Source organism: Cervus canadensis, chromosome 7 (genome assembly GCF_019320065.1).
Source record: "Cervus canadensis isolate Bull #8, Minnesota chromosome 7, ASM1932006v1, whole genome shotgun sequence".
Classification (NCBI taxonomy): Eukaryota; Metazoa; Chordata; class Mammalia; order Artiodactyla; family Cervidae; genus Cervus; species Cervus canadensis.
The window spans coordinates 43,728,554-43,750,478 of NC_057392.1; the positions used below are offsets into that span (position 1 = coordinate 43,728,554).

At 44.9% G+C, this 21,925-nt stretch overlaps 1 protein-coding gene across 5 annotated transcripts in view; it reads right to left on the bottom strand.

The window, feature by feature from the left end:
• Positions 1-18,784: 18,784 nt before the first annotated feature.
• SEMA5B (semaphorin 5B) overlaps positions 18,785-21,925 on the bottom strand; it is a 126,595-nt gene continuing 123,454 nt past the window's right edge. For 3 of the 5 annotated variants that reach the window (XM_043473147.1, XM_043473149.1, XM_043473152.1), the window contains 5 exons: positions 21,384-21,554; positions 21,132-21,281; positions 20,754-20,798; positions 20,119-20,324; positions 18,785-19,882 (listed from right to left, as the gene is read on the bottom strand). In XM_043473147.1, coding sequence (XP_043329082.1) covers positions 19,724-19,882; positions 20,119-20,324; positions 20,754-20,798; positions 21,132-21,281; positions 21,384-21,554 — 731 coding nt within the window. In that variant the 3' untranslated portion in view covers positions 18,785-19,723. The remainder of the gene's footprint in view (positions 19,883-20,118; positions 20,325-20,753; positions 20,799-21,131; positions 21,282-21,383; positions 21,555-21,925) is intronic. The other 2 variants (XM_043473148.1, XM_043473151.1) reach the window with 2 other exon arrangements.

The window sequence follows — 21,925 nt, forward strand, 5'->3', positions numbered from 1 at the left end:
CACAGTGCAGTCCTGGCCTTCTAAGCCTTTTCAGAAACCCAAAGATGCTCCAAAGGGCAAGTTTCAGTTCTGCAGATAGGTTTATTTACTGCCAGTATTTCCATCTCCAAACTTACTTCCCTCTTCACCAGAAATAAATCTTTTGGAGGCTTATGAAAATTAAGTATTAGGAAAATTCTGCCCTCATCCACAAGATTACATCTACAAGTCCCAAACAAAATCACTTCCTTGGCCTTCACATATACAAGGTCAAGGAAGGTCTGTGACTTGGAGAAGGGGTCTGGAAGAGTTGGGGCAGGTGTCTGGTCCCACTGGATTCCAGCTAAAATGGAGGGTGTGCATTGGGATGGTCTCTTTCCTCTCAGTCCTTCCCTGAACTCACTAGTTCATGCTGCACTGCTCTTCCAGATCAATAAGTTATTGCTGAGAAATCATTTCAGTACATGACGTAAATGTCTCCAGTGGAGCCATCCCCCTCCATAACCCCACTGTCCTTTCAGTCTGTACCCCAGAATCCTTGTTCCATGTCCCAGAGAAATTCAGTTACCCTTGTCCTTTCCAGGGAAAAAAACATTGATCGATATACTTAGCCCTGACATTTCACCCTCTTTTATCTCAGAATGCGGAAACCCCTTCACGTTTGTTGTGTTTTTTACTCAAGGTTAATAAAGATCCCCAGGCACATGCTGTTCCGTGCTGCATTCTGAAGCCTGTAAGTGTCCTTCCTTATAATTGGGGGAAAGGTTACTCTAATGAACCAGCTACTGATTCCCTTACCTATTCACTCTTTTATCAGTATACCTTTACCAGTAAATTCTTTGTTATCTAGGTCCTGAAATTTATTTCATTTTTTAAAGATTTAATTTTTTTTTCTAAAATTGCTTCTTTTATCTTATAGCAGACTGTGATCTTTGCTTCTGAGTACTTTATAATACAATTTGAACATAATAGAACATTCTAAAATAAAGCCAGGCAGGGATTTCATCCTAACCACTGTTAAATGCTGGGAGAGGCACATCGTCTTTTTTAAAAAGATAGAAGGAGGATAGGGTTAGGGGAAGCTCGATCTCATAATTCAACCAGTATATTTGAGGCTTCTGCTGCATGCTGAGTGCTGGTCTAGGCTCTGAGGATACAGAAACAAATAGGACAGCATCCTGGTCCTCACAGAGATTCATATTCTGATGAGTTCATTCATAACAATGGTAATTCAAAGCTAGCAATACCCCCTAAAGGCTGTTGGAAGCTTTGTAGCTTCTTTCTATGGGATCTTAACTCTGTTTGGAAAGATATGTTTTAAATCCTGTTTTCTTGGGCCATTAGAAACACATACTTGTCCCTAATCAATGTATATAGTTATGTGTAACCGTCATAGAGTAAAAAAGTGCCTCTAGACAGCTTTTGAAGGGATAGGCAAAGAAATCTGTCTTGATGGCTTGAAAAGAAATGGAAGAGCTTTAGGGAAAACTACCAAGCTCCAAAAGCATTTAGATCTGCTAGTGTTCAGACATGGGATTAGGCAGAGGGAAAAGCCTTCTAGCAAGAGGGAACCAGGGCCATGTAGGCATGGAGACCCCACTGAAAGAGTTAGTGAGATAGAAGCCAGGCTGCAGGCATTTGTTAATATGTCTGCTGAGTGAAGGTGGAGGAGGAGGTGTGGAGGCGGGGAGTTGTGGAAGCAGATGCTGAAATACAGAACTCTGAGAACGCTTGTTCTCAGAGTCATCTGACCCAACCTCCTGCCTCCAAGCACATCCCGCCTGTACTGTGTTTGACCAGCTGCTCTTTCAGCTCTCCAAGGATGGATATTCCACAATCTACCCTGTCATCTGTTCCAGAACCACATCTCCCTGGCACTTAGAAGTTTTTGCTTTTAAAGAATGGAGGCAGGAGAGAGGTGGTCCAAAGATGGGGAGACAGGCAGAACAAGTCAGGGCAGAGGACATGCAGGGGAGCTGGAGGTGGGAACTGTCTTCTCACCTCACCCTCCTTCACACTCCAGGGCGGTGGAAACACTGGAAGGGGGAGCCCACCATCTGGAACCACCCTCACGGAAGCCCTGGTTGGCAGAGCGAAGGTTCCTATTCCTCTCCAAGAAAGCGGTAGGAATCTAGACATCCGCCGCCTCTCATGTCTTCAGTACCCTTCTGCATTCCACGCGCTCTGTCCAAGTCATTACTTTTCAAACCATTTCTTGGATGCAGAGAAATCTTGGGTAGTCCAAGTGGCCTTAGATCCAAGTAAAGGACGTGAGGTCCAAGTGGACATAGATCCAAGTAAAGGACATCAGCAAGCCCTACTCCATTCAGACTTTTCCATCTGCCTCCACCCTCTCAGTCACACTCCTGGAAGCAAACCAGAAAGTTCATCCAACAAAAATCACTATCTGAAAGCCTAAGCCCTTTTTATTCTCCCTCCGTTCTCAAGGCACAGTGTGTCTGGTCTGATCTTACTCCATTTGTAGTCCTCTGGCTTTCGTGGCTCTGCAACACAGGCCTGTCAGAGCCGGAAGGCAAGCAGAGGCAGGATGGCTGCAGACGCAGAGCAGAGGCAGCTGCTGGCGCGGGAGCAATGGTCCATGGCCGTCACAGCCCGCACTGGGGTCCTGGTGTGCCATAGAGGCTTCACCTTCCCCCGTTCCTCGGCTTCCTTGGGCCTCCCCTTGGCCTTGAGTCTCATTGCAGTCCCTGCCCTCCCTGTCCCCTCCTCCCAGCCCAGGCTGCACGGAAGCCCCTGACTCCCTTTCATTCTGTGGAAGAGCAGAGTCTCTGCCTGTTGGAATCTGGTCCACCCTGAGGATGGTTTTTGGCTGAAACGGCTGCAGTTGAGCAAAGAAGTTCTGACTGTCAGCGTGAATGAGTTCTCCAGCAGGCTTTGGCAGGTCCCCTGCCTCTGGGGTTCTAAGTAAGAGAAGGGGCCGGGACCATCCCAAAGGACTAAGGACAGACCAGATGATCTCGAGATTCCTCCCAGAATCTGACTTTTAAATAGCAACACTAAGATCTAGTTAACACACAGGCTCCCTGCCAGCAGGTGCCTCTCCTCATGTGACACCGCATGCACCTGGGAAGATGTTCTCCTAGCATGAGACCAGTGCAAAAATTCTGTGCGACCCCAGAGACAGCAGCCCACCAGGCTCCTCCGTCCCTGGGATTCTCCAGGTAAGAACACTGGAGTGGGTTGCCATTTCCTTCTTCAGTGCATGAAAGTGAAAAGTGAAACTGAAGTCACTCAGTCGTGTCCAACTCTTCGCGACCCCATGGTCTGTAGCCTACCAGGCTCCTCTGTGCATGGGATTTTCCAGGCAAGAGTACTGGAGTGGGTTGCCATTTCCTTCTCCAGCAAAAATAGGTGCAGGGAGGAGGCTTAAAATCTGCCCACACTGAACCTTCATGCCAGGGGATGTGTGTAACTGCTGACCTGGCTCTTCGACCTGGTGGGTCTATGCAACTGTCCAAACGTGAGGATGTGTGATAAATTCCCCTCCAACACTCATCACAACTTCTGAGTGTTCTGTGCTTTTTTAAATAATTCTTACCATGTAAATATATTACATTTTAATAAAAAGGTTTTTTTTTGCATTTTACTTTTGTAATATTTGGGGTTTTATAGATTTTTATTTTATTGCCAAGTATACTTTTGTAAGGGAATGTTGAAGTTTTGAGTATTTTTATTCTTTTCAAACTATAGTTAATGTCAACTGTAAGCACTGATAAATATTATTCATATGCGATTTTTCCTTCCTCTCCATAGGGTCTTTTTAAGGAACTGTGTTTTGGCATAGCATTTTATTTAAAGCTCTGCTTCATTTTACACATTGTGAATACTGAAGACTCTGAAAAATAAAGATGCATTTAAAATCTCTGTGCTGTTACATTTTAGAAATGGTAATGTGCATTGCTTTGCCAAAGTGGTAATTAAATGTTTAATGGTTTAGAACTCCTAGTTCAGAATGGGGGTTCTAGTCATTACTCACAGTACGGAGCCTCTGAGTCAGCCCCCACTTCTTGGGAGAATGCACACAAGAATGGTGATTTCCTGCTCAGTTTGGAAATATGGTTATGTTGACGTTATAGTTACTGTGCTGTGGTTTTGAAATAAATGTGTGTTGAAAGCACTTGTGATAACATGGTCCGCATTTTGTTTTTAATCAAACTCCAAATGGCAGTAGAAGTGGAGCCAAAGCTCCCTAAGTGTTTGGGCAGCGAGATGTGGTGGCAAAAAAAAAAAAAAAACAACACAAAAACATGAGTTTGGGAGCAGGACAGGCTGGGCCAAATCCTTCACTGACGATCCCTGAGACTTTGGGAATTCCTTCAGCACTTTTGGAGCTCCTGTGTTCTCATCCATTAAAAAAGAGAGAGAGAGCCAAAGTAAAAGAGGGGGTTACTTATACATTTTGTGATGGTGGGATAAAGTGATGAACCTAAGGGACCTGGCACATTTGGATTGCCTGATAAGTGTCATTTGCTTTCTTCCTTTCCTTCCTTCTTATATCCCTCTCAGTCTTCATTTAAAAAAAAAAAAATCAGTATTCGAAATTAAAAATGTATTGACCTTCTGAGTAAGATGATAGTTATGAAATCCTTACATGTTTAATACTGTCTCTAATTTGTCATAGGAGTTAATTCCCAAAAAAGTTGATCACAACTGGATTGAAGCAGTATTTAGGAAGTGTGGCAATGTTTGCATAAGCACACTGCATTAAAAGGCTACTGGCGATCTAAAGGGATTTGCCTTTGCAGCATTTAAAACAAAAGAACAAGCAGCAAAAGCTATGAAGATAGGTTTGGAGTCACCACAAAAACATGGAAGCACTTTAATAGTTTCAAAGCAAGCACATCCCAGGTTAGGTGGTGAGGAGACTGTTCTTGGAAAAACTTGGAATCATACATATCCTTTAGCCTTTTGAAGGAAAGGTTTTCTTAGCCTTCCTGGAGTAATTATCAAATATTAATAGTCCTGTTCTCTTCTTGAAGGTTCCGAAGTCTTCATTTTTTGAAATATGGAAAGGTATCATGCTTTCTTTACATCTTGCTATAAATGATTTTAGCATAGAACACATCATAACTGTATTTTTGTTTTATATCCTTAACATATCATGGACATTTTCCCATGACAAGGGAAGCTTTTATAATTCATTTAATTTTATTGTTGGACATTAAGGGTGTTTCTGGAGGTGTTGTTACATATTTATCCTCCTTCTACTCTGAATATTTTCTTAGGAAAGATACCTAGAAGCAGAATTGCTTGGTTCAGTTATGAAGACTTTTAACTCCTGACAAGTATTCCCATGGGCTTCCCAGGTGGTGCTAGTGGTAAAGAACCTGCCTGCCAATGCAGGAGAAATAAGAGATTGGTATTTGATTCCTGGGTCAGGGAAATCCCCTGAAAGAGGTCATGGCAACTCACTCCAGTATTTTTGTCGGAGAATCCCATGGATGGAGGAGCCTGGTGGGCTGAAGTCTTTGGGGTCACAAGAGTTGGACACGACTCAGTAACTAAACAACAATGGTAAAAACTGTTTCTTCTCTACACTCACTTGTGACACCAAATGTGTGGGTTTCTCCACACCAAGCAATTCTCTAATTCTCAGCAGTCACCAACAGTTGAACTCAAATCTGACACTAACTGCTTGGAATGGGGTAAACCCCACAAGTTAAGGGCTCAGTCTCACAGGAGTTTCCCTCTCCTCCCTCCTCTTTAAGACTCCAGTTACAAGTCCAAGTTGTCACCTCTGCTTCTGACCCTTGAAAGGATATAAATCACAGGTTCCCCAACCAAAAAATGGGCAGAAGATCTAAACAGACATCTCTCCAAAGAAGGCATACAACAGACACTTGAAGAGACATTCGACATCCCTAATTATTAGGGAAATGCAAATCAAAATTACAATGAGGTGTCAAGCCACAACGGTCAGAATGGCATCATCAAAACGTCTACAAATGATAAATGCTGAAGAGAATGTGTAGAACAGGGAACTCTCCTACACTGTTGGTGGAAATGTAAATCGATGCAGCCAATATAGAAAATGGTAAGGAGGTTCCTTTAAAAAAAAAAAAACCTAAAAATAGAGTTACCATATGATTCAGTAATCCTACTCCTAGGCATATCTGGAAAAGATTAAAATTCCTATTTGAAAAGATATATGCACCCTGCTGTTCATAGCAGCACTATTTGCAATAACCAAGACATGGAAGCATCCTAAATGTTCATCAGTAGATGATTTGTTTAAGATGTGGTGTGTGTATATGTATTCACATACATAATGGAATATTACTGAGCCATAAAAGAGAATGAAATACTGCCATTTGCAGCAACATGGATGGACCTAAAGATTATCACCCTAAGTGAAATCAAACAAAGGTAAGTGTTATATGATATCACTTATATGTGAAATCTAAAAAATAATATGAATGAACTTATTTACAAAACAGAAACAGACTCACAGTCATAGGAAAAAAACTTTGGTTATCAAAGGGGAAAGTGGGGCAGGGATAAATTAGGAGTTTGGGATTAACAGATACATACCACTATCTCTAAAATAGCTAAACAATTAGGATTTCCTGTATAGCACAAGGAACTATATTTGATATCTTGTAATAACCTATGATGGAAAATAATCTGAAAAAGATTATGTGTATAAATATAAAAATGTTATATGTATGTGTGTGTGTAACAGAATCACTGTGCTATACACCTAAAACTAACACAATATTGTAAATCAACTATAGTTCAATTAAAAAAGAAAATCATGGGTTTCCATAACCCTCCTCAAGTTTGATAATTTGCTAGAACAGCTCACAGAACTCAGGAAAACAGTTTCTGTACCAGATTGCTACATTGTTATAAAAGAATGCAACTCAGGAACAGCCACTAAAAGAGATGAGTGGGCCAGGTCATGGGAGAAGGGGCACAGAGCTTCCATGACCTCTCTAAGCATACTGTCCTCTCAGCACCTCTGAGTGTTGACCAGCCCAGAAGTGTGTCTTCTCAAAACCTTTTGGTTAGAGGTTTTGTTTTGTCTTGTTTTGTTTTTTTATGGAGGCTTCATTACAGGCACAATTGAGTACATCATTAGCCCTTAGTGATTAACTTAACCTTCCCAGGAGGTTGGGGCCAATGGGCCAGTCCTCTAATCAGCTGATTGGATCCCCTGGCAACCACCCCCCCATTCAGAGGCTATTCAGGAGCCCCCAGCCCATAGCCATCCATACCATACTAAAGACATGTCCTTCAGAGATTCCAAGGGTTTTGTGGGGGTGTGTATCAGGAAGCAGGGGCAGAGACAAAATTCTGTTTCTTCCTGTGTCACAAGCCCCATTAAGGTCCACCAGCAAATGAGTTAATTTCAGGGATTCTGCTCAGGTGGAAAAAATACCAAGGAGAGGCGACAGGGGGCCGATCTTCTTTTCTGTTCTTTCTTCACTTCTCATAAACCACACACCTTGGCATGGGCCCTGATTCAACCCGTTAGTTGTTTCTTCCATTAAAACACTGGACCTGATGATCTTTAAAGGCCTGATCAATTCTGAATTCCAGCAAGTAAGAGGCAGAAAGAAAGCAGTGCGGGAAGGTATTGGGCTGCACCCCACAGGCCTGCAAACCCAGTGCTTGTCCAGCTTCAAGACTGAAGAAAAGGCCCAGAGGCAGCAACAGAGTCATCAGTGGTTTAATGGGTGGGGGAGCTTACATGTCTGAAGCAAGGTCCTAGAGCAAGACCCCACTGTGTTTGTGGCAGACAGCAGGCAGGACTTGGCAGTGGGCAGGGGCAGATTACTAGTTAAAGGGGAATTGAAGTCAAGTTGGCCCATTGGTTACCTGGGAAACCAGCTGGGGAGCAAGCCCCATACTGCCCCTTTGATAAGCTGTCAGGTGTGGGTTCTGATCTAAAGACTAGAACAATCATTACCTGGGGCCAGGGGGCAAGAATGTAGGAAGGTCAGTCACGTGAGTGGGGAGTGAGTGAAGCAGGCGCTGGTCGAGCAGAGGATGACAGAGAGCAAGAGAACAGCCCTCTTGGGATCATACAGAAGGGGTGGTGGGAAGGGGGGGATGTTCTCAAGTATAAATAAATGGAGATGGAAAGGCCCCATATGAGAGACTTTTGTTTTTTCCAGAAGTGGTATCTTACAGAACTGTTTCATGCGTAATTTACTGGGCTAGTATCATTTGTTCCCCAAAGAAAGCTAGGGTATATTTTGAAATTTTGTCAACAAAGCAAATTTTGAGACACTTAGAATCATATTTTCCATATTTCTATATTTGCCACCATATCAGTAAACTAATGATGCTGTGGCCATCAAGCCAGCAGCCACTGCAGCTGCCCCCAGTTGTGTACTTTGAGGGGATTCAAGATGGAGAAAATTGAGATACTGGCCCTAGATAGTTAAGGTGCGTATCAAAGGAATGATTTCAATAAGCCCAGACTCTTGCATCTTCTCATACACAGAAAAACTCTAAATTCATTAACTTTAGACATCTGATTTTCTTTAATTAATGGTAATTTTTGACTAAGGCTTCTCCAGTGATTCAGCAGTAAAGAATTTGCTTGCAATGCAGGAGACCCAGGTTCTATCCCTGGGTTGAGAAGATCCCCTGGAGGAGGAAATTGCAACCCACTCCAATGTTCTTGCCTGGGAAATCCCATGGACAGAGGAGCCTACCAGGCTACAGTCCATGGAGTCGTAAGAGTAGGACCTAACTTAGTGACTAAACAACAATCTTTTGACTATCTGGGTTTTGTTGCATAACTCCTGTATATCCTGGCTCCTCCCTTACATCTTCGGAGCTGTCCTTTGGAGCTATCTGAGAGACTGTCTTCCAGGCTTAAGTCTCCAGAAGTTTCACCAAATAAAACATAATTCTCAAACTTTTACGTTGTGCATTTTTCAGTCGACACATATTTACTTTGACACCCCAGTGACTCAGATTGCAAAGACAAACCTAACTCCCATGCTTAGCTCGGTAACAAGGATAACAATTTTGGGTGCTTGCTAAGTGCCTGATCCTGTTGTAAGCACTTTCCAGGCTTCAGCCCTCATAGCAAACCCAGGGTAGGTTTTATTATTAGCTCCATTTTGCATAAGAAGAACAAATTGCCCAAGGTCAAATAGGTGATGAGCCAGGGATGTATTTGAGCTCAGTTTGTGGCTACAGAGCTCTGGGCTCCAACCAGGAGGCAGTAGGTCCTGGGTAAGGCTGTGTCTCATGCGCACACACACACACACACACACACACACACAAGTAAAAGAGCTTTCCCAAGAGCAGTGTATTTGTGTGGCCAGACTTTGTACAAGGCCCTGTTCTAGGGTCAATTTATTCTTCACAACAGACCTGCAAGGTAAGTGTCACTATTCCTACCTCACATATCACAGTAAATGCTGGGTCTAGAATTTGAAAGTCCAGGGCCATCATGGTTAGGCTGGAACCTGGGACCTACACTGGAGTGCTTGGCCCTGGTCACACATCTCCTCAGGCAATGGAATACAAAGAAATTATAAGGGATTAAACATAACTGCACAGAGCACAGGTGGGACAAATTATGGACAACAAGATACACAAAAGGCCACAAACCAACTGCCATTTCTGAGGTCCCAAGAGCAAAAGCAGGGTATGCTGTCCATGGTCCCCGCTCATGGCATCACCAAGAGGGTGGGCAGACCATGGACCCACCTGTTGTTAACCCCTTGAAGGACCCAAGCTGTCCCTGTCCCAGAGTGCACAAGGGCACCTGTTACTTGTTGTCACTGCCTTGTGCTGCAGCACAAACCCCAATAAAGCCTTGCATGGAGTTCTCATCTGGCCTCAATTTCTAGTAACTAAAGAAAGAGTCCAGGGGCCCATGTTAGTGACAATCCCTCTGTGTCAGGGGCCTTCAGACCAGGGCACATGAGCACAAGAGTTTCACAGAGTGACAGATTTAAGGAAACCAAGTACTCCCTTTCCTCAAACCATCAGAGAGAGCACCTGCCAACTCAAGGTCAGGGCTGAAACCAGTGAGAGGCAGTAAGGGGGCAGGACCTGACTTCTCCCACGCGATGCACGCAGGTCAAGGCTGCAGCCTTACCTAACTGTATCTCAGAATGTTTGAGATTGCAGTGACGCACGCGGCTTTGGAAGCTCCTCCTCTCTGTCTCTTCCCCACTCTCAGCTGGAGGAAGAGCTTTGAGAGAGTCCTTTGTCACCCAGCCCTCCCTGTGGGCAAAATCCAGAGCATTTTAAAGAGGGGGAGGAAGGTGTTTCCCTGTGTACTTCAGATAGCTAAATAGTACACCTTCAAGTAAAGCAAACATTGTAGGAACTAAGTATTTTATATTTTCTTGGGCATGTATTCACACTTTTTAACAGCTTTATGGAGATAGAACAGACATGCAGTTAGCCTCGGTTATTTAAAGTATATGCCACAAGCTTTGTGCTACATGCACATACCCATGAAACCACTGCCACCATCAAGATAAATGAACTTACCTGCTGCCTCTTTAACACCCTTCCCTCCACTTGCCCTGTCAACCATATCCCAACCCTAGGCAATCACTAATCTGCCTTCTGCCATTTCAGATGTTTCATTTTCTAGAATTGTATATACATGGAACAATACAGTAGATATTCTTTATTTTTCTGTGGTTCTTTCCACTCATTCATTCATTTGCTCCATGCATCAATATTTTGCTCCTTCTTATTGCTGAATGTATCCATTGTATGAATATGGCACAATTTGTTTATCCCTTCACCTGGTAATGGATATTTAGACTGTATCTGGTTTTTGGCCCTTACAAATACAAGTACTATGAACATTTGTGTCTTTTTATGGAAGTATACTTTCCTGTCTCTTCGGTCAATACTTAGGAGTGGAATGACTGGATTATACAGTAAATATATGTTTATTTAAGAAGCTGCCAAGCTATTTTCTGAAGTGGTTGTCCCATTTTACATTCTGCCAGCATATAGGAGAGTTTCCCTTATTCCACATCTTTGACACACTTGGTATAATCAGTCTTTCTCAATTTTAGCCATTTTAATAGTTGTTATGGTACCTCACTGTGGTTTTAATTCACGTTTTTTTCTAATGGCAAATGGCATGTTTCCACATGTTTATTTGGCATTCATAATATTTTTCTGGTGAAAGGTCTTTCAAGACTTTTGCACATGTATTCTTGGGTTCTTTGTTTTCTTGTTACTGCACCTTGATAATTCTTTATATATTCTGGATTTACCAGTGTTTTCTCCTCACCAGTGGATTATCTCCTTTTTTTCCTTTTGGCCACACCACGTGGCTTGTGGGATCTTAGTTCCCTGGCCAGGGTTTGCACCCAAGCCTTAGGCAGTGAAAGCATGGGGTCCTACACTAGATCACCAGGGAATTCCCAGCCCAGTGGATTATGTTTTAACTCTTTTAACAGGGTCTTTCAAAGAGAAGTTCTTTATTTTGATGAAGTATGATTTAGCAGTTTTCTTTTATGGACTGTGCTTTGAGTGTCATATAAAATCCTTGCCTACCCCAAGCTCATGAAGATTTTCTCCTATTCTTTCTTCTAAACATTTTATTCCTTTTTATTAAATTTTGTCAAAACAATACCAAATACCATAAATCCATACTCATCTCTTACATTGATGCATTACTTGATTACAAGCAAAAGATGAATATCATTGCTTCCTTGTTATCATTGCCAACTTCTCTGTTGTTCTAAATTCCTACCATAGATTTCAATGTCCACATTCTACCAGGAGTATATTGTGGATTCTTCTGTAAATAACACACTTGACAATAATTATTGATGCATGCTTTGTAAGCCCTAACACACTCACTCTCTCTGCTGTTAATCTTTCTCATTCTAGTGATAATTTCTAAACTGCTGCCCTCTAAAATTTAACTTTACATTTAATAATTGTCAAAATTCAAGTATCTTTATGTTTGATGTTAATAATAATCATGATACCTTGATCCCAAATAATTTTTAACTTATACTTTTTTAAAATTAGCATTTCTTTTCACAGATACATTTTAGTTGCAAAGAAGTATGGTAGTGCGAACAATAAAAGACTTTCAAGCTTAAAAAATATTACATTAGGGTGAAATTCTGTGGGAATATATAATATTCTGTGGGAATATACCCATTCAAAGTGAAAAAGGAACAATGAAAATTTTCCAATCATTAAAGTAGAGCTTTTCCTGTATTTTTTTTAAAATACTTTGTTTTTTAGATGCTATTGTTAAGTCACTTTAGTCATGTCTGACTTTCTGTGACCCCATGGACTGTAGACCGCCAGGCTCCTCTGTCCATGGGATCTCTAGGCAAGAATACTGGAGTGGGTTGTCATGCCCTCCTCCAGGGGATCTTTCCCACCTAGGGATCGAACACACATCTCTTATGTCTCAGACATAAAGACATTCAGAGAATGGTTCCTGTGTTGGCAGGAGGGCTCTTTACCACAAGCACCACCTGGGAAGCCCTTAGATGCTATTAGTTACATTTAAAAGAATGGTTTTATTTTTAAATGGCAGTATTTGCAATATGCCAGAAATTACATCCTTTGCAGCTCTTTAAGCTGTGATGAAAAATTTTAGATGTCAATGTAAAAATTATAAGGGTGTAACTAAAGTTTTCAAAATTCTTTCAGAAAGTATGTTTTGTGTTTTTTTTTTTTCAAAAAGGCAACACTACCACTACAGCTTATAGTCACCGTGCCACCTCTCACAAAAGAACTAGCAGTGGAGGCCAGTACTGGCTGAGTTCTGGGCATGCTCCTGGGAGAGGGAGACACCATGCTCAGAAAGTGGATTTACCTTGGCACATTGACTGTTCCTGGAGGGGCCCGGGCAGCGAACCAAACATCTCAAACTCCTCCTTTCTCTGAAGGGAAATTTAAAGGTGAAGATCACAGGCCAAGTCAGTCTCATACCCTGTAGGTGGAGAATCTCCTCAGCACGGTACTTGGGAGGAGGCAGGAGGCAGAAGAGAACAACAGCTGTGTGAGAATCCCACCCCCTCAACCAGCTCAGCCACTTTCTCTGGCATTGCCGTCCGCTCCTATCTTCTACTGAGGTTAGCCTTAATTATAAGGCAGTGTCAACCAGTCACACTGAAGCTGGGTTCTGCTCTTCCAGTTAAGAGAATGGAGACGCAGGAAACCTTGGATATTAAGCAGACATGGTTTGATGACAAAAAAGAAACAGGAGTGGTGGGGGCCCTCAAAGGGGTCTGACCAGGTACCTGGGGGACAGGACCACAGTGAGGGGCAGAGAGAAGGGAGCACCTCGGAGATGGAGGGGCACTGAAATCACCTTGATTGATCTTCTTTCCCCCTCAAATAAGCCCAACCACTTCCTCTAAGTTCCCCCAAGAACTTCCTCTAAAAGAGAAAGACAGATAAAATTAGAAGGTATGAAGTGAGGTACCTTAAGCTGGACAATCTATCAAATTTTAAATGTGTACACTCATTGAATAATTCTATTTTTAGGAATTCATTCTGCCATTATAGTTGTACCTATACAAGGATAGTCTTTGCAACACTCTCTATAACAAAAGACTGAAAATATCCTAAAGTCTATCATTAGGGGTTAGGTTAAATAAATGTGGTGTAATTGTTAGGGAAAAAAGACAGCCAGGAAGCAGTCTGCAAGAAGATGGGCAGATGGACAGGTTGGTGCTGAGCAGTGTGCGCTGGCAGCCTCGTATGTCATCCAGAGCACACACTGGGGCAAATGCTGAGATCAATATTGTATTGGCTTAAAACTGAGGCCACAGCCAGATATCACCATCTCAAAACAAAACATCTGGGATTTTAGGAATTAATCTAAAATCTCATCACAAAGAATGTAACTATTCTTATAATTTTGCTATTAAGATTATGTTGATTAAGTTAAATGATTAATATTGCATATTTAAATTTTAAACTTGACATCACAGTGCAGGAAGAATATTAATAATTGCTCGGTGTGGTCAGCTGCAGTTTTGTGGTGGTAAATAGATGCTCACTTCACTGAGAATGGTAGAGAAACCAGGGATGGTTTTGGATATTATATTTTCCTGGACTTTTTTCTTGCCTCCATTCCTTTTATGTTCTGTATTATGTCCAGATTAAAGGTGATTTGCTATGGATATTATACACACTTTGGTAATATTTTATGCCTACAAAATGTTGAAGTCGAAAAACTGACATTCTTTTCTAAAAATCCATTTTGATAAGATGTGAACTCCCAAATAGACTTTATTCTTGAAAGGCTCATAGCCAAAATGGAATTAAATACCAACATTTAAACATAATGGTTAAAGATTATTTTGTTTAACATAATGAACATTAGATACCAAGCCAGTTGGCAAATATTAGAATTATGATTTAATCAAACCTCTATTATTCTGCCCTGTATTATTTTAAATTAATGGGCTTCCCAGGTGGTACAGTGGTAAAGAATTCGCCTGTCAATGCAGGAGATGCAAGAGACACGGGTTTCGATCCCTGGCTTGGGAAGATCCCCTGGAGGAGGAAATTGCAACCCAGTCCAGCATTCTTACCTGGAAAATTCCATGGACAGAGGAGACTGGCAGGCTACAGTCCAGGGGGTCGCAAAGAGTTGGACATGGCTGAATGACTGAGAACACAGCTCACAAAGACTATAATGTTCTTCCTAAAGTTATCTAGCTACCATTGTCTCTCAATATTCTTTTAAACTCTCAGTCTTGTTCCCTATTCATTTGCTAATTTTAAAGGGCTTAATTGTGTTTGAACATAAAATTAGCAGCTTTCACAATCATTATTATTGGGGCATTTTACTCTTACAGTAATAAATATGCATATATAGTTCAACGGACTAATTGAATTTCAACACATGAAGTATAGAGATTTCACTTGAAGATTCATCTAGACATTTATAGTGAGTGTGATCTATTAACAATAAATCTAAATGGTGTGCCCTGTGCATGTCACCAGAGTTGACAAGCTGAATTGATATAATGGTAACCTATTAACCACAGCTGTAGCTCAGGCACAAGCTAGGGTGCTTTAAATGATGAAAAATACACATTTATGTTATTGAACTCAAGTCTGTGTGCCTGCTGCACAGAGAGGCCAAACAATATCAAAACGTTGGAATGTGGAGCAGAGAAAGGTTTACTGCAAGGCTCGGAAAGGAGATGGGTGGCTCATGCCTTAAAATCCCCAAACTCCCTCAAAGCTTTCAGCAAAGCCCTTTTCTAGGAAAGGTGAGGGAGGGGTGTGGTTAGTTGTAGCAAACATCTTGGTGTCAGATCCTTTGTTCTGCAGGTCAGCCATGGTCAGGTAATGATGTTCCTATAAATCTCCACCAAGCAAATGTTACTCTCTGCTCTGACAAGAAAGGACAAGGTCCCAAGACTCAACTTTCACCCTCCAAGGTCCAGTTCTGGTTAAGAGGAGGGGGTCCTTGTGCCTGCCGGTTACCCCGCCGAGGAGCACTTGTCCAGCACCCAGTCTGGGTCCTCCCACCAGTGCCCAGGCCCTGCTGAAGAGGCAGATCTCAGCTGGCTGATAATGGGCATGTGTTCCGCCCATGTTACAATTAAACTTCCAAAAGCTGAGGCTGAAGGTCAATTCACAGATTTTTGGCTGAATATCAAGTTACCTTGGACAGCAAGGAGATCAAACCAGTCAATCCTAAAGGAAATCAACACTGAATATTCATTGGAAGGACTGATGCTGAAGCTGAAGCTCCAACACTTTGGTTACCTGATGTGAAAAGCAGATTCATTGGAAAAGACCCTGACGCCAGGAAAGCCTAAGCGCAGGAGAAGGGGTTGACAGAAGATGAGGTGGTTAAATAGCATTGCTGACTCAGTAGACATGAGTTTGAGCAAACTCCGGGAGATAGTGAAGGACAGGGAAGCCTGGCGTTCTGCAGTTCATGGGGTCACAAAGAGTCTGATATGACTCAGTGACTAAACAACAAAAAACAAGGTCAAAGGCAAGCTTTGGTGACATACAAACACACATTATATACATGTGTATCCATTGTCTACCTTCATCTGCCTCAGGGAAGGGAAACTTGGAGCCCAGGAATCAAGAATGGCAGACTCTGAGGAAGACATTTCCCTAGGTTCCTGCATGAGGACAGTGGGTTCAGGGTACCTGGTTTCTCCTGAATATGACCCAGCGCCAAGTAGCACAGCACACTCTGAGACAAGTTAGAGATCCCAGAGACAGGGCCCAAGCAACACGGGAACACATGGCTAGCATCAGAAAGGAAAAAGCATCATGTGCAAGAATTTTTCCCAAAGCTCTAGGAATCACAGAAGTTGGTAGGGACCCTTGGCCCAACACTGACATTACACAGACCAGAAAACTGAAACCAAAGAGGGAAGAGATTTGCTGAGATCACGCAGGTGGTGAGAGGTAAAGCTGGAGACAAGAGTCCTTGACAGTCTGTCCAACACCCATTCTTCGACACAATGAATAAGCAGAATGGGTACTAGAGGAATAGAGCCTGTCCATTGCCAGATGTCAAAGCAAGTTTGGTCAGTATCCTCTCTCTCCAGGTGACATGTGCTAAATCAAACTAGAATTTAACTTTGAATATAGAGGCTTAAATTGTGCTGACTTTATAACCAGGACTTGGAATCTAGCCTCTAGTGGGGGAAGCCCAGGTACTTGCCCAGGTGTATCGCCTCCTGTCAAGAACACCTGCCTGACCATGTGGGAAGATGATCTCTTTGCATTGTTAATGGGCTCCTAACCTTGGCTGCTTAAGGGTTACAGTTGAGCAGCTCAAGGACTGGGCTATGAGACAAGAACTCTGTACTTGGGGTCCCAATAACTGTCCACCACATGGCCAGTGTCTGCCACCAGAGAGAGGAGGCCAGTTTTTGTTCTAAATCTCATCCATCCTAATAGGAAGAAGGTGCCCAGCTCTATTTCTTCCTCCTGGAGAAATGAACCAAGCCCTCTCTTAGGCTTCTACCTTAACCCCACCTTCCTTGATACTTTATTCTTCCAACTTCTGATTCCTCCTGAAATTGAGTGTTCAGGTTTGACCCACATCCACTCTACTAGATGATTGCTGTTCCTTCATCTGCTTTCTGTCTTCATATATTATGATTTGGGATTACAGATACATCCTAGTTTTATTGAAAATAGTGACAGAGCTTTTGTTTTTTGTTCTCTTTGATTTTGGAGTTGAGATACCACCATTTATTTACATTCCCCAAGTCTCTGCTTTGTTTTTCAACATAATTATTAATTGTATTTTTTGGTTCCCTGAATTCTCTAAATTTTCCACAGTGAAACTGTATTACTTTAATAAGAAGAAAATGCACGCGCGCGCACACACACACACACACAGTTATTTTGAGACAAGAGGGCCCAAGAAGGCTTGGAGCACCCCACCTGGCATCTTCCTTCCTCTTGCTGGAGGTTCTTGCTGGGCCAGCTGGCCCAGTGAAGCCCCTTTTTCTTTCACACTTTAGCTCCCTGACACCATGCAGCCATCCATGTGGCCTCAAGCACCTGCCAGAGAGCAACACACCCTCATCAGGGAGCACATTTCTGGTTTCCTCAGTTCTGGGCCAGGCTATGAAGTAGCCTGTGCCATCCATGCAAGCTAATTGCATGCAGTGTGGATCCTTCCCAGAGTTATGAATTGAATGGTCATGCCTCCAAAAACACAACAGGTTTTACAAACAGAGAATTCACGGTGTGTGTATGTGTGTGTGCATGCATGTGTGGTGTGTATTTTGCCATGACACACATGAGTTTACCTCCCACTGTTGCCATTCTAGTCACAGTGGCTGGGCATGCCACAGGAATTCTCCATGACTACTTCCTCCAGACCTGAACAGTCCCAGGCATATATGAGTGACCCCTGTGAAGCAGGAACCCTAGGCCCTGGAACACTCTTGAACTTCCCTGTCCCTATGAAGTCCAAGGGAACCCAAAACCTCAAGACCTAGCACAGACCCCTACAAGCTCTGCATTCACAGGGTGAGCAGGAACCCAGTGAGCAATACCCAAATTGAGGGATTTGGGGATCCCCAGAAATCCTCATATGTTCCCTGAGCTCTGACTGGGCTCCGCCTCGGCCTGAGGCCACTGCTGTTGCCCTTGTCCTGGTGAGCACAAAGGTCTCCAAGACACACGGGCCAGGAATGCTCTTTTCTTCCTCCTCTCCTTCCCAAGATTCTCTGCCTCCTCTATCCCCAGGATCTCACACTTTACAGCCTAACCTACAAGTAGATTTTGCTGGGAATCCTGTAAGAATTGATCCAGCCAATTAAGTCAGGAAATTGTTCTCTAAATTTAACATGTCCATCAGTCTCATCCAAAATGGAAGCACTGATTTGCTGGGCTGAGACTTTGAGGCTATTTTGATTTAATCCAGCAAAAACTACAGCAGGCTTCCCCCACCTCACAGGCTTAGTCATTTCTCAGTCAATTTTGATTTATTAAACTCAGCAATGTAAATACCTCATAAAATACCCCTCATCAATACTCCCCTGCTGGAATCACATATTTCCACTGTGGAGCCTGATAGTGCTGCTAAGGGAACAGGCAGAAATTTCCGGTTGTACTGCCTTTAGTTTTCTTTGTGTCCCTACTTGTGAATTTGTTTATCTGTAACCTTTTTTCCAACAAGGGTTTAGGGCAACATGTGTGTGGAGATTTATTCACAAATGGCAAGTTATCCTCTGTTAAAGTCAAACTCTACTTGGGTCATCTGCCCCACTGTGAGAAGACCATCTGTCACCCCAGTACATTGCCTTAATTGATCAGACCATGCCAGGAAGAGCCCACAAACATATGCATGAAGACAACGTTACATTTGGAGATTGGGTATCATCTTTAATTAATCATGCCACAGCCCAACATCCTTTTTGTTGCTGCAGCAGATTGTGATTGTGTGTGTACATGTGTATGTGTTCCTGAACAGATGAGGGGCCAGCACAGACTCCCAAGCAGGTCTCAGCCAACAGCTGCATCGAGCAGCAACTGGAAGGCAGTCTCCAGAGCAGCACGGGGGCTGGACTCCCGCCTCCCTTGCTCCTGGGCTACCATTCGTGCACTCTGAAGGAAAGGCTGAGGGATGAGCCAGCCCATATTAAAGGACTCCTCAGCAAAGATCAGCCTCCAGCCCCCAGTCCTCACTGCCTCTGACCGGAGGGATGTCCCTGGGCCATGTTCAGACTGCTAGGAGAAGGTAGACAACCTGGGCCAGCCTTGGTCCCCATGTCACACTGGGGCAGCACCATGATGGCCCAGCCCTGGGCAGAGAATACAGAACTATTAGGGCCATTAGATTAGTTTCTTTCCAAGATAATTGGGATGTGGCCCAGGCCCTTCCTGGGGCCAGTCAGAGACGGGCAGACTCAGCCCATGATAGCCACACAGGCCATCATTTCCAACCCACACCTAAGAGCCTGCCTTCCTGACGTCTCACTCTCCAACTCCCTCACACGCCTAGCAGGTCCATAGCCCAGACATGGCAGGGGAGATCAGCATGATGGTGGGTTGCAAGCCAGCCATGAGAGACCTGGGCTGAGCCAGAACTGCAGCCACATGCCAGCCTGAAGCCAGTCCTCTCCCCCATGGTCACTGCCAGGCAGAGCTCTCTGAAGCCAGATGGGACCCCCAAAAGGCAAGGCAGCAAGTTCCTGGCCTACTGCAGAGGGAGAAAACCAAACTGGCTCCACCGTCCCATCTCCACCTGCTCTGTGCCTTTGGAAGGCAAGGAGCCCAAGTCCCCAGGACAGTGATATCAGCTGTTGGGGAAGCACCGTTGTCCAGGTGAGGCCTCAGGCCGGAAGCTGTGTTTGTTCAGTGGGCTTGGGTAGTAGGTGGTCGTGTACACGTTGGTCTGCTGCAACGGGTAGAAGTTGGCTCTGTCATCAGGGATCAGGTTATTCTTGTTCAGGGTCTGTGGGAGAAGGAAGGAACCAGAGAGGAAAGGGTGAAAAGGAGAGATGGGGCAAGGGAACAGGCCAGGGCAAGGAAGTCAGGAGCCCATCAATGAGAGAACATTCTGGCTGTTGACACAGTGTTCTGTTTATAATACCACTGCCCCCTCTGAAAGCCCATCCCAGTGATGCCCAGCTTAAGGCCAGGACCCCTGCACCCATCACCCAGCCCCTGCTTCTACAGGAGGACTCCCACCTTGAATTCCATGGGTGTGTACTTCTCATTCTTGGGGGTGCCCCCACCCTTGTAGTGCAGGTGGTTGGGGGTGGCGGGATGGACGAGCGTGGACTCCTGGGACTGGTGCTGGCAATGCTGGCAGGACAGGTACACCGCCAAGGTCAGCAGCCCAGAGCCCAGGAAGCATGAGATACCTGTGGCCACCAGGTGGATGAGGCTGAACCCTGGGAGAGCAAGAGGCCAGAAGGAAGGAAAGGGCCACTGTGAAGACCCCCCACCAACTACCTCCCAAGAGGAGGCTCTGAGACATCAAGGGCTTTGAGGCCAGAGCTATCAGAAACAAGAAGGCTGAGTGGCCTGTCACCAGGGACCTGTCTCACAGGACCACCTGTGGCTTGGGTCACAGGAGGCAGCCAGTGGTGTGGAGTTGCATGACATCTCTTGAATACAAATTAGACGACCACTTCTTAGTTGGGAGACAAGAGCAGAACTGCCTGGACACCCCTACATATGGTCTACAGCAGGACCTCAACAAGGTCTGCATGTCCAGAGCGAGAAGTAGACTCCAGATTTTGGAGTAGGTGGGCCTCCTCCTTGTAGGGGTGGTGGTGGGTAGAAATGCAGCATTGTGAGCTGGGGCAGGTTCCTTTTACCTCCACAGCTGGTGGTCTCATCCACACTGGAGGCAGGCAGGATCACTGCACGAAGACAAGCGGAGTGGGTGTCAGAGGCAGGGAGGGGAGAAGACGGGTCCCTCTTAGGGCTCGATGTGTCTTTCTTGAAGGACCCCTGGGTCAGCAGTAACCTGTGGGGCTGGGACTGGCCACTTTCATTCCCCTTTGTCTCCACCCAAACCCCACCTCTAAGAAGGGTTGGCCCATCCACTAGATGAGGAGGGACAAAGGCCCAAAGTGTGTGAATGTCCCACTCTGGTGTTTCATCCTGCACCCCCAGAATAGTTCAGAAGGGGAAGGAAGCTGGGGACTCAGAGCAGAGAGGGTGGGTGTGAAGGGGCTGGCTAGAAGACCCACCGGGAATCTCGCTGTAAGGGCAGGGGCGGCTCTGGCTGCTGTTTCCAGCACAAGCGCTGGGCCCAGGGACCAGCTCCTCACAGTGTCTGTCACGGCTCTGTACTCCATCCTCAGCGCATGCACTCCACTCAGACCACGGTGACCAGCCTTCTGTGGGTTGTGGGTTGGGATGAAGTTAACCCCTCAGATCTCATAGTGGGGATGTGCAGGCTCCACAGTTGCTCCCCAGATCCTGCCAGACGCACTCAGTACCTGGGCAGGGCTGCGTGGAACACAGCGCCTCCTCCGTGTGCAGCCCGAGACAAATGTCCTCGCCGGGGGAAGGCGCGGGGCTGGTGCAGGAACGGGTGCGTTGGTAGTGGCCGCCACCGCAGGAGGCTGAGCATGGGGACCAAGCGGTCCAGCAAGACCAGGCACCCCGCACTGTAAGGCATGGGGTGTGTGAAGAGGGGCTGCGGGTGCAGGCAGGGCCCAAGACAGGCTTCTCCATCCCAGGCTAGGTCACTCTGCCCCGGCCACCCCACCCCTACAGCCCACTGTAAGGGAGTGCCCCCTCCCCTCAGGGGAGGCAGGGGAAATGCAGGCTGCAAAGAAGACCCCAAAACCAACTCCATGTCAAATCAAGCACCTTCTCTGGCTAACGCATTAGGGAAGAGAAAACAGCAGCACGGAGGGTGAGGAAATGCCTGGTCCCTGGGAGTCGCTGCTGTGTCCATTTACAGGGCCAAAGAAATTGCTCTGGGGCCCCGTGTGCAGAGTGGGCGGGGAGGAGCGGTCTCTACGCTCAAGCTGAG